The sequence below is a fragment of the Zerene cesonia genome, chromosome 3 (genome assembly GCF_012273895.1).
Source record: "Zerene cesonia ecotype Mississippi chromosome 3, Zerene_cesonia_1.1, whole genome shotgun sequence".
NCBI lineage: Eukaryota > Metazoa > Arthropoda > Insecta > Lepidoptera > Pieridae > Zerene > Zerene cesonia.
In genome coordinates this window covers 4,657,098-4,669,388 of record NC_052104.1, presented here as the reverse complement: position 1 = coordinate 4,669,388, position 12,291 = coordinate 4,657,098, and the positions used below count along the sequence as shown (strand labels likewise).

General features: G+C 32.9%; 2 protein-coding genes across 2 annotated transcripts; one reads left to right on the top strand and one right to left on the bottom strand.

Annotated features, from left to right (window-relative positions):
• Nucleotides 1–685: 685 nt before the first annotated feature.
• Nucleotides 686–4,020, bottom strand: LOC119839199. The gene is made up of 5 exons (XM_038365415.1): nucleotides 3,939–4,020; nucleotides 3,520–3,620; nucleotides 3,305–3,373; nucleotides 1,570–1,714; nucleotides 686–846 (listed from the first exon to the last, which is right to left on the bottom strand). Exons 1-5 carry the CDS (start codon nucleotides 4,018–4,020, stop codon nucleotides 686–688), a joined length of 558 nt encoding a protein of 185 aa, XP_038221343.1.
• A 725-nt stretch (nucleotides 4,021–4,745) lies between these two features.
• On the top strand, nucleotides 4,746–9,051 carry LOC119839189. The gene is made up of 5 exons (XM_038365402.1): nucleotides 4,746–4,755; nucleotides 6,052–6,228; nucleotides 6,823–7,058; nucleotides 7,638–7,787; nucleotides 8,938–9,051. Exons 1-5 carry the CDS (start codon nucleotides 4,746–4,748, stop codon nucleotides 9,049–9,051), a joined length of 687 nt encoding a protein of 228 aa, XP_038221330.1.
• The last annotated feature ends 3,240 nt before the right edge of the window (nucleotides 9,052–12,291 follow it).

Here is a 12,291-nt window from a genome sequence, read left to right as displayed (position 1 = left end):
TTAAGTCAAATTTAGGTTAATATATGGTTTAAGAAATAAAAAATATTTTTATTTTATAAACATAAATGTTTAATATAGGTTGATTTTATTACCTGTATATCTACCAAGACTACATAAAATATCGGTTAAAATGATTATAAAAAAATCATAAAGTTTCAAACGTTCATAAAAGGAAAAAAGATCTAAAAAGAAAGAAGTTAATTTTAGAATTTTGTTTGAATTTTGTTGAATTACAAAATTTTTAACATAAAATATCTTAATATTCATAAAATTAAATTGCGTACATAACGATAAAGTTATCCCAATAAACACATTTTTGGGTTAACTTTTTTATCTCAGAGCGGGCCGAGCGAGTGAGCGATCACCACCGCCCATGAACATTTGAAGATATAGACACTCCGTAAAAGCATTAAAAAAAATAGGGATAAAAAAGGGATTGATGGCTAAAAGGATTGGACCGGGAATGGTCAGGAAAATGGAGCGGGCCACTCCACTCATTAACATTCGCATGCTACAATTCCAAGCCAATCTTCTTCCCGATGCGACCTAGCACAATTCGTGCCATACCCTCGACACCCTCATACGGCTTACTTTAAACAATTAACAAAAACACCATGCAGAATAGTAGATTAAATATATTGTTCTTAAACAATAAAAACTCCGTAATCTAAATAATTCCTGCCGCCTAAAACAGTTGGATGACCATAATGCTATAAGTGATCACACTAACAACTGTACCCAACATGGAGGCATAGTTTAGCCGGAAAAGATTCCCAGCCGTGAACTCTAAACTATTTATACTAATCGCTTGCTTAAAAACGCTAAGAACTTCTTTTGTATTTTGATCTGAAAAAAAAAACAATTATTTATAATACACATATATCATGATACAATACTGTATATTATAGCGCAACGGAAGTTGAGTGTATTATGTTAACGTCTAAGCATAAAAAAAAATTAAAATACCAAAAAACGATTATTTTTTTCTATTTGCAATCTTTCCCCACTTTTATATTTTGTTATAAAAGACACAACTTAGAAATGTAAAAGGAATTAAACAATACTACTTTTATGCACAATGCAGTAGCAAAGAAGATTCAATTAAGTTGTGTTTGGTTTCACGCGAGTATTATACATTTAGAAATTAAAAACTTTTCAACGGATTTTAAACGCGATTTATTCATTATATTATTAACCCGACGTTTCGAACACTTTACAGCGAGCGTGGTCACGGGGAGACTCCCCGTGACCACGCTCGCTGTAAAGTTTTTAATTTCTAGATTCAATTAAATTATTAAGATATACCTTCAAATTTCGTAATATTGTGTGCAATATAAAATATTCTATTCACTTATCTATATGTGCAACGGTTTAACTGTTGATAGATTTTATCACTATCTGAGGAGATATTTATATCACTATTGGGTACTCCCAAATCTGCGTAATTCCCTAATGACGCTTATCTTATCTTACAGACAATTCTATTCTTCCCCCAGATCAAATCCTGTCATATCAATTGTCATGATAACGTTCAACACTCCAATTTGTATGATATAGAATGGGAATTACCGCATTGGAAGTCTATCAGATGCTTTATGATAACAAGATCAGTGCGTTCAACCTCTTTGCGTATCTGATCGTCCAAATAACACCCAATGCTGTACCAGACGAAGGGCAACAGACCCTGCACGAAATCTAACCATGGATGTTTCGTCTGAAATTTGAGAAATTAGGGAGGCTCTATAAGTAAAAACTACAAATTAAATATTTTTTATGGCGAAAGGAGCTATTGGTGCACGCGATAAACAATGCCCACCACTTTTTAAAGGTCGTGCAAACTTGCTTACCAACTAACATTATGTATAAGAACCTAATTTTTTTCATGAATCGTCTGTCCCTATAATGTTCCTGTAATTTTAAACTTAAAAAGGTGTCCATTAGTGTTAAATTGACCTTTTTATTGCTTTTTATTATTCTATGCTTATTTTAGTCATCGTTTCTTTTGTTTCTCTTATATGTTTCTGATAAATGTAAGAACATCTGTATATGACACAGCAAAAAAATTACCGTAAACGTGAAAATAATCTATAATTCTAGGTTAAAACATCTTGTATGGAGGTAAAGTTAGTTGCATTAATTGTGTATGTGTATTATATAGAAACTAGAACTAAAAAAACACACAATATGACGTTTAAAGTGCGATTATTTTAGTGTATTTTATACTATTCATGCTTTGTAACAAAATGCTCATTCCATCCACTAACAAAGTTACGAAATTATTACATAAGAATTGGGTTGCACCTTCCATGAGTGTATAAATTTCCCATCGGGACTCTGACAAACTTAATTAATAAATAATGGGTAAAACGGAACACAAGAATTCTTACAAAAACCAAAAGCTACACTGTTCAGGAGTGATGTAGTTTATACTTAATTATAATTCAACGAAAATTTCAGTGAGAATTGTTAGTCACTTTTTTATACAATAGCGGGCAACTGTGGTGGTTCGCCTAATGGTAAGCGGACACCACCTTTTTGTCTGCTTTTAAGAGATAAAGGATAGCAAGAGGATTGACGGAGGGAATGAAGGAATCAAATGGGAAGGGTGAGGAAAAGTATACGGGCTGCGGTTCCCCCACTCACCGAACGAAACACAGAAGCCTATTTCACGCCGACCTCCTGTGAGGTGTGGTACCAACTACCATCCCCGGTGCGAGCTTTCCCATTTCGTGCAAAAACAAAGTTACACAAAAATTTAATTGTACTGTATAGATGACTTTCAAATTGCATCACCACAGATGTTTTTTTGCTATATGAAAGAAAAAGTATTATGTTGTAGGGATATTTTTTTCAAAAACAAAATAAGTAGAAATATGTATTAAAACAAATTATATTGTCGTCAAGACAATTTATTAGGGTATTTAAAATTTGTCCATTATAGTAAATGCATGTTATTGATTTGCGCATAGTATAATATAAATAAAAAAAGCAATCCTACTACAAAAAATTAGCAATTGTTTTTATCGAGCACGATGCCGGTGCGCAAAATAATATAAATGCTAATAGATAAAGAAAACATTTTTTTAGACATCGCTTGTTTGGAACTATTCTTAACTAAACGTGAATTAAAGATATGTACGAACCAATGCCATATAAAATTTATACTATATGATATTATGATGACAATTTTTTTATATGCAAGCAACCTATGAAAAATAAATAGCAAACAGTTTTATCGACTCATTGCAAACACACTGCGCTGACAATATTAGAAATTAAAAATGATTTTTTTTTTCCAACTCACCTGTTCCGAACTTATCAAAGCTACAGCGCTCACTGCACTTGAAAACATTAACCATATTGTAAGCATAACCTGAAATTAAACAAGAAAAGAAAATTAACATTGTGATTCGCCATTTTCATACGTAATTGCTTAATCATTGTATCGTGGTAATGAAGAGAAATTGAAAATCTTATAAAATCATGTAAAAACAAATGTTAATGATACTATAATCTTACCTGTAAGCTGTGTATTTTTTGTAATAATTGAGTACAAGAACACAGATCGTCATACACTTTGCACAGATATTTAAGATCAAAATTTACATTTGGCTGTACGTCTATAAAATTAACATCAGAGTCAATCATATATTTTAATAAATTTTTGCTCTTATAAGACTGCTCAAGCAAATAATGGTCTTGATTGTTTAATTTAAATATTTGAGACATGTAAATATTAACGACTTTTAATAAAGCGAGTAACAGACTCAGATGTAAATAAAGATGAAATAGTGACAAATATAATGGTATCCTTATTACCAGGATAAATGGTGGATCGAGTAAAAGGATTTCCTTTAAAGCTAATACCCAATAAATAAGAGTAAATATAAATATCCACACGTACAATTTGATAGCAAATAATTTTATATTTTGGTTACTTATTTTCAGTCCTATTATATTTTTGTTAACGATTCTATAAAGATGCATGTAGGCGTCTCCCTTTATAATATTTGTTAACATGATCACTACACTGACTAGGAATTCATTGATATTTTGCGTTTGATCGTTTCGTTTTATATGAAAAGAAGTCTCAAAATTGATAGTCACTATAGAAGAAGCAGTAATAGCTACTATAATACATAGAGACCATAGCTTAGAAACAATACTAATACTTGGGGAAGCATTAGTTTGCAAAAAGAAAGGTTTCCTTAAACCAAAAAAAGTGCAAAAATAATTGAAAAAACGAAAATAGTAGTAAAACATCGGGAATGTTTTGATAAAGCTTATCCAAACGTATCCTACCGCCTAGAAGCAGATACAGTATGCGATACATTTCAATATTTATTTATTTTCTTTTAATTCATTAGGAGAATTGATTAGAAAGTGTGTAATTATTTTGACATTATAAGTCTATTAAACTTATCAAACGTAGATTTAACACCTATTTGATGAGGCAGAATCGTCGCCTATGTTATTATTTTCGAGTGTGTGAAAATTTGATATAGTATTATATATTGGTCCGTATATTTATTTTATTATTTATGCTTGTTCCAGATTATTTCATTTCACAACAAATTGAGCACCTTTCCTTTTATTGATACTGAATTATCTTATCACAGGCCACCTCTGATAAGGGCTCGATATATTTTAATAGCTACAAGATAAACGCAAAACATTGTCGTTTTGAACAAAGACAGTGCATTTTTCATCCTGAAAAGTTTAATTGCCTAGAAGGAACTTCCAGAATGTCTCACTGTAAGTCTATTTATTCATTTTCTTTTATATTTGTTGTTCATGGTATTATAGTAGTATGTTCAAATAATAAATAATTAATTATAGTTATTATGTAGATTAATAACAAAGTTTGCTTTCTGTAATGTACAAATATAAAAAAAATTTAGAGTATAGACTCCTATAATGTTTTAAATATTTTAAGGAGGTCCCAAACACTTTTTCATAGTGACCATAAGGCAAGGTAACAGAGGATATCGCGAAAAATGTTTAGAATAAAAGGTTTGGTAATTTACTATTATTTAAATGACAATCCTTTCTATGGCCCGCCACCAAGGCCACCATGGCCCCGGGCGGCATACAATAGGGGTCGGCAAGAAGAACCAATTTGTTAATTAATTCATAAAGTATAAAAAATGCTTAGATATTAGGAATAGCGCATAAATTTTGAGATTCAAGCTGATGACATACGGACAACGAAGTCTTAGTATTAGAGTGACGTTCTATCCTGTGGAATAGAACCCTAACAAATGGTGCGAGATTTACAGGCGGACTCAGGCGGAAAAATTTGTACTACGCCCCTGAAATTTACCAAAGTATAATTATGCTATGTTTCACATTCTCGAAATAATGATGACATATCTAAGTGGATATCTTCTACAGAGAAAACAATAATTTACAAGTATTTACAACACCTAAATACATTTCTGATAAGATATGTAATATGCATTAATTTAACTATAAAGTACCAATCGATAGATTATACGGTAGATATAAATACATTCATTTCAAATTCGAAGAAATGAATACTAGAATACCGAATATAAACAAATACATAATAAAAACATATTCTGATAAACAAAAAATTTCTTGTAAAACTACGTGAATCTCCCAGTTATAAATTAGATACCTAATCTATTTAAAGTATACATAAGAAAGATCGGAACGAAAAGGTACATGATCAATGAATATGTCATTCAAAAAATGGGTCTTTTAGTATGAAGTCGAATACTTTGAACGAATTTTGAACTGGGCCGGGCCTAAGACAAAATTATAGGGATGCACAAGGTATTATTAAGTAGGTACCTAATACCAAAAGAGTACCTATTAGGTAACTTTACTGTCCATCTTCTTCATTTCTCTATGTTTCGTTTCAAAGGTAACCTTTGTGTTGTTTTCTGAATTACATTAAATAATGATAATGCATTTAAAATATCAGGCGATTTAACTTTCCTAACCCAAACCCACACCTTACTATGTATATGTATATATGTTTGTGTATTAAATGCATGTTAAAATATTTTTCACCTATAATTTCAGATCCTCCCCCCGGCGGCCCACCACCTTACGGTGGTTACCACCCACCTCCCGGGGTTGCCTATGTGCCAGCGCCGGTGATGATGCCCATGTACCCTCCCCCCGCGTTCCCTTACCCCCCCGCTTACCCGCAACCACAGCCGCAACCACCTCAGCCAGAACCAGTACAGGTTGTTGACAGTAAGTACTTACATATCTAATTCTTATCAAACATTGTTAGGTACATTTATTGTTACACATACATTTTCTCCTTTATAATAAAGTTGAAAAAGTGTTTTGTGTGCCACTACACTATCTTTCTCTTTTGTATGGCGGTCTAAAATAATATATGTAGAAGCAACTAGAATTAGTTTTATAGAAATAATTTAATAACTTCATAAAACTGTAGTCTTCATATAATTTAAAGTAAGATACTCTAATTACTTATATACTTACTATTGTGGGAGTTGTGGGAGTCGAGTACGCTTCGGCACGAATTGGGCCAGCTCGCACCGGGGAAGTACCACACCCTCAGAGAAAACCGGCGTGAAATGAGTGGCATGCCACTGTGTTTCGTCCGGTGAGTGGGGGAGCCGTAGGCCCGTTTCCTTTTCCTCACCCGCCTAGCCCATTCCTTCTTTCAAGTCTTTCCTTTTCCCTTACCCCATAAAAGCGGGCAGCGCATTCGCAGAGGACTGCCTTTACGAATGTCTATAAAGAATATTTATGGAAATATTTAAATTAGTTTTTCTGTGCTTAAAACATCCAATTCTTAATCGTTTCCTATACTTATAGATACACCACCACCGCCAGCAGAACCAGAAATTGATTGGGTATCAGCTACAACTCATACTGCGGAATCTTTAACTAACCGCGTATTTGTTACTGGGCGGGAGGGCTGGGACGGTAGCCCTCTCTGGACCATCAGAGCACACCACAACGGAAACCTCGTGCCTGGCAAGCTGGCTGTCGTCCACAGAGCTGCCTATATACCTTTTGCTGGGCGGGAAATACGTGTTCATGATTTTGAGGTAATTGAAGATTTCGACCGATTATTCTACTAATTATTATTAGCCGTTGTAATTTGTAAGTATTTATGAATATAATCTGTTGAGTACTTACAGATATTTGCGATATGATTTGAAACTATTTGGTTTAATTGATTCGTTATTTCTATTCTTGGAAAAATTCGCATAATTTATTTTGTTTTACCAACACATAAAATACTAAGAACATTCCATGATTCATCGTAGTGATGATTATATGTAACGTAACGATGATATGTAACTAAACCTTTCCCTTTTTACATATTTGAAAATGATTTAAAACTACTTGTATTATAGGAGCTACTGTTAAAATTTATTGTATTATAGTATTTTAAATTGACAATTTTTTTAATATATCTATAAAAATATATTAATACTTTTATGCTTTAATATATTTTTGCAAAATAATTGCAAATGCAAAATAATTATTTTCTTTCTCATAAATAACATATTGATCTGCTCTTTCTGAATGTCGCACATATTTATTAAACGGAAAATATGAACCTAACTACTATTTACCACGATCCAGAACAATAAGAATAAGAACAACTTTACAAATTTCAGGTTTTAGTTGCAAATCCAAACAAAGTGAGATGGATTCCAGCCAGCAATGGACAAGTCCCGTCTGGAGCGATAACGGCTGGCAATACTCATACAGGGGAACCTCTATACATCGCGCGCGTGAGACACAGAGGCTCTATAACGCCCGGAAAGGTATAATCGCTTTCATAACGCTGAGATTGTTTGTTTGTTTTGTCGAGTAAATCTAATTTAGAGACATTTAGAACATTTAGAGAGGCGTAAGGTTGATTGCAGACCTTACGCCTCTATAAATGGATTGCCGACTTCAAATTGGAATGGTATTTAATGGAAGGATTGACAAAAGGAATAAAGGAATGGACTAGGAAGGGTAAAATAAAGGATATGGGACTCCGGCTCCCCCATTCACCGAACGAAACACAGCAGTATGCTATTTCACGCCGGTCTTCTGTGGGGTTGTGGTACTTCCCCGGTGTGAGCTGGCCCAATTCGTGCCGATGCGTGCGACCACCACGATTAAGTGTAATAATGTGCAATGTGGAAACTGCGACCCTCAAGATTATATCAATTGTAAATATATTAAAACCGTGCAGGTGAATTGCAATTTACAGGAAAGTAGAATAGCACTGATTTTAAAAGTACTTAAAGAAGTAACGGAGGTAGTTGGTAGATCGGTAGCTATCTTCACAAACGGCACTACGAGTTTTTCGATCCCAAAGATATTTCAAATTGTATATTAAAAACGAAGGTATTCATAGGGTATCCTTAACGAATTTGTCTATCTCGTTTTCCATTAATTACTACTAAACCATTCATCAGTAGAAAAATAAATTTTGTGTCGCTATTTTGTATACATGTAAGTTAGCACGCTGCTGTTAAATTATTGCTGTTCTTTCAATCTCTAACACTAAATACGTTTCTCTATACTTACCGATGTAGGTAGACCTACATTTCCAATTTCAAGTTAAATCCGCAGTATGCACGGGCTAACGCAGCGGTATAGCCTTATCAATTGATACATACTTATGCATAACATGCATTAAAGAATCTGTATTAGTAAATTCATACAACTGTTACATAGTATTCCGCAAATTTAGAAGAGTTGTAGACTCATATGGCATATCCCCTATTTTGTCACTTAGAACCGTGGGCGACGACGCCAAGAGACTTGCCAAATTTTGATGTTGATGATGATACAAACATTTTAATAGAACCTTTGGTAACTGTTCTAGTTCGGTAACTATTCGATAATAGGTGAACATACTGTCAAAATGTGTCAAAGGTATAACTGTAAACTCTAAATACATTATTTTTAATTTTACAGGTTCATCCTAGTCATGGCTGTTGCTATATTTCTTTTGACGGATCGGAGATAAACTACAAAAATTACGAAGTCCTTTGTGAAGTTGGCAGCTATGGTGGAATAAGGCCACTGTAAATTGACCTTCGAGCTTATGAAGAAAATGAAGAAAATAATCTATTCATTGCAAGCCATGTTATATATCCAGTAAAAGGGTTTAATATTGTTCATCGTATTGTAAATATTGTTTGTTTTTAAATTTCCAATGCGTATTATATATAGATATTTTATAAAGTCAAGTATTTTTATTGTGAAAAGCTCCTGTATTTTTTGTATTCCTCTGTGGAGACTGGAAAGTAAAGGTTATCTCTGATTGAAACTAAAAAATCGGGTGCGTAGGCATGGTGTTTCAGTACTACTTTTTGGAATTTTATTTAAATTTAAAATTTCTATAGCAGATATAAATCTTATATATAAAAATCAATTTCAGTTCGTTAGTCTCGCAAAAACTCGAGAACGGTTGGACTGATTATTCTAATCATGTTTTCCGTGCATTCGGGCGGTAAGAATAATACGCAGGCGGGCGGATCCGCGGGCGGGAACCTAGTATTCTATAAAAACCTAAAGAGCACAACACATACAAAAAAATTATTCAAAAAAAAAAAACAAATATAAATGGCGGCCAAATCGCTGGGTAGCGATATTTTCCAGAAGATTGTTATATTATGTGCATATAATTAAAATACGTTTAAAAGAGCTCAAAAGTGGGTAAAAAAATAAGCCGTTAGAAAAAAATTACTTCTAATATACCTACTATTTTTTAATACATTTAAACGTACTAAAAATATTTGTGTGTCATTAACAGATATATTTCTTATTTTTTTCAACTTTCAATAAGTTGGCTCTAGTAAACAATTTCCTTTTATTTGATTATATTCGAGTATTGTATATACAACTGCATATAGAATTTAGAAATTAAAGACTTTTTCAGGTTTTTAAACATCTCAGTTTCAATAGAAATAAATACAGTTCGGTTATTTTGTTAAAGAAATAAATAATAATGTACCAAAAATATTGGTTATAATAGCTGCATCCCGCGTGTCTCTCGCGTGATACCCGGGCAAAAAATGCCTATGTCCTAATCCAGACTAAAATCTATATCTGCACCAAATTTCATACAGACACAATGAGCTATTTTCGAGTAAAAGAGTAACCATACTTACAAACTTTCGCATTTTTTTTTGCCTGTCGCTTTGCATGCGTTAAAGTCGGAGTAGTTAAATGAATATTATTATACATATAACACTTTTTTATGTCATCGTCGGCAATGGAGCTGGTGGGTCACCTGATGGTAAGCGCTACCACCACCCATGAACATAAGGAGAGGCGCGATTGCAGTCATTACGCCTCTATAAATGAATTGCTGACTTCAAATTGAAAAGGGATTAAGAAAGGATAGACGAGAGGAGTAAAGGAAAGGATGGGTAAGGGTAAGGAAATTGATATGAGCCTCTGGCTCCCCCATTCACCGAACGAAACACAGTAGTATGCTATTTCCATCAATCCAGTACCAATTCGTGCCGAAGCATGCTCGACTAACTCATACAAAAAAAACTTCTTTATGAATCACACTATCTATTAAAAAGAAAACCCAACAAAATCAGTTGCGTAGTTTTAAATATTTAAGCATACATAGGGTCCTAAAGACAGACAGAAAAAGCGACTTCGTTTTATACTATGTAGTGAAGTAAGATGAGTATAAGAAATCCTTATTAAGGACTGATTTAAGAGACTGGTAACGTCTAATTAAAAACCAAAGCTTATTAATAACGCCTGTAAGTACTGAGACCGTAGTGAACTATATAGTAGTAGGAACTTTAATAAATATATACGCAAGAAAGAAAATAATTTTTAATTATTCGTATAATGGGTACCCGGATAAATAGTCTTAATGTACCTTTTATTTCCATTCTATTTCTTTTCAACTACGACATTTTCTTGTCTTTATTTATCAAGGAGAAATTATTTAATTGGATAATATGATTCAATTTTATTATATCTAGTATTGTATTATGTTACCTGTGATTATATATAAAATTGTGCTCGACAGTCTAAATAATATCAAATGAAGGTAAAAATATTATGCCTTGTTTTAGACCTTATCAATATTAATTTCTAATATCGGTTATCACAATCTATTTCAAAATGAGTCATCAGAAATAAAACAGTTTGTATGACTTAAAATATTTTAATAGCATACTTAATCAAATAAATAGGATTCCTAAGCATTTCTTCATATTGCGTATTATCTTCTATCATAGTTATGGGGTTGGTCAACAACTACCACGTCGGAAGGGGGGTAATATCCGGGATTATTGTCTGCTACGTTCACTCCATCACCGGCGGGAGGCCCACTGTCGCAGCATGAACTACATCCGGAACCCATCTTTGTCTGTAAATGTGAAAAAGTAAGTGAATTCTACGGTAAATGTGTAGAATTTGGTTATGCATAAAAGAGAAGAGAACACATTGCCTGATCAATGAACATTGAGTTTTACAAAATCGAACATTATTAAGTACCTATAATACCTACTATTATTATCATTTTGAAACAAAAAAGAATAATTTATATATGTATTTTTAGAAAATATAATATGTAAATTTTTGTACAGAATTGAAAATACTTACGTTGTACGAGTATATTCGCCGGTAAAATAAGAACTGTAATGGTTATCTCAAGATATTTTATTTATTATTTCGCAAATATAATATAGGTACGTTAAATACTTGAAAACGTGCCTGATTAGATAAGTTAACTAATCAATGCGGACAATTTATCAATACCTCGAAATTCGACTGATGACTCTACCTTTGATTTAAAATGTTATTGTAGAGTAATCTAACTTGGCCAATATAATTATATATAATTTATATATAAGTGGGATTAGCTGCGGACTTATTTCATAAGATTAGGTACTATGTACTTATGTAAACAAACCTTTTTTAATGTAACAAGCTAAGCACAGGTTCAGTTCAATATGCGAACACTAACGCCCATGAACATTTGCAGATGTAAGACTGTTGCAAAAGCTTTGTCTGCTTTTAAAGGGTAAAATATAATGAAAGGTTTGACGATGGGAATAAAGGTATTCCTATTGAAATGGAAGGGTAAGGAAAAGGATTCGGGCTCCCTCACTCACTGAACGAATCCCAGTGGCATACACGACGGTCTTCTGTGTGTAAGTATGTTTACATATTATAATACAGTAACATGTAGTTATATTAGTAGTACGTTTGTACGTTAGTACGTACGTTACGTATATGTACATACTTCTATTCCAACAGACTAAATTTGACTCAAATCATTTAATTCTGCTA

Coding starts and splice junctions, on each gene's coding strand:
- LOC119839189 (XM_038365402.1), top strand. Junction 6,229..6,822: donor ACCAGTACAGGTTGTTGACA/GTAAGTACTTAC, acceptor CTATACTTATAG/ATACACCACCACCGCCAGCA. Junction 7,788..8,937: donor GCTCTATAACGCCCGGAAAG/GTATAATCGCTT, acceptor TTAATTTTACAG/GTTCATCCTAGTCATGGCTG.
- LOC119839199 (XM_038365415.1), bottom strand. CDS start 4,020: ATGTTAACAAATATTATAAAGGGAGACGCCTACATGCATCTTTATAGA. Junction 3,374..3,519: donor AAAAAATACACAGCTTACAG/GTAAGATTATAG, acceptor GTTTAATTTCAG/GTTATGCTTACAATATGGTT. Junction 1,715..3,304: donor CTTTGATAAGTTCGGAACAG/GTGAGTTGGAAA, acceptor CTCAAATTTCAG/ACGAAACATCCATGGTTAGA.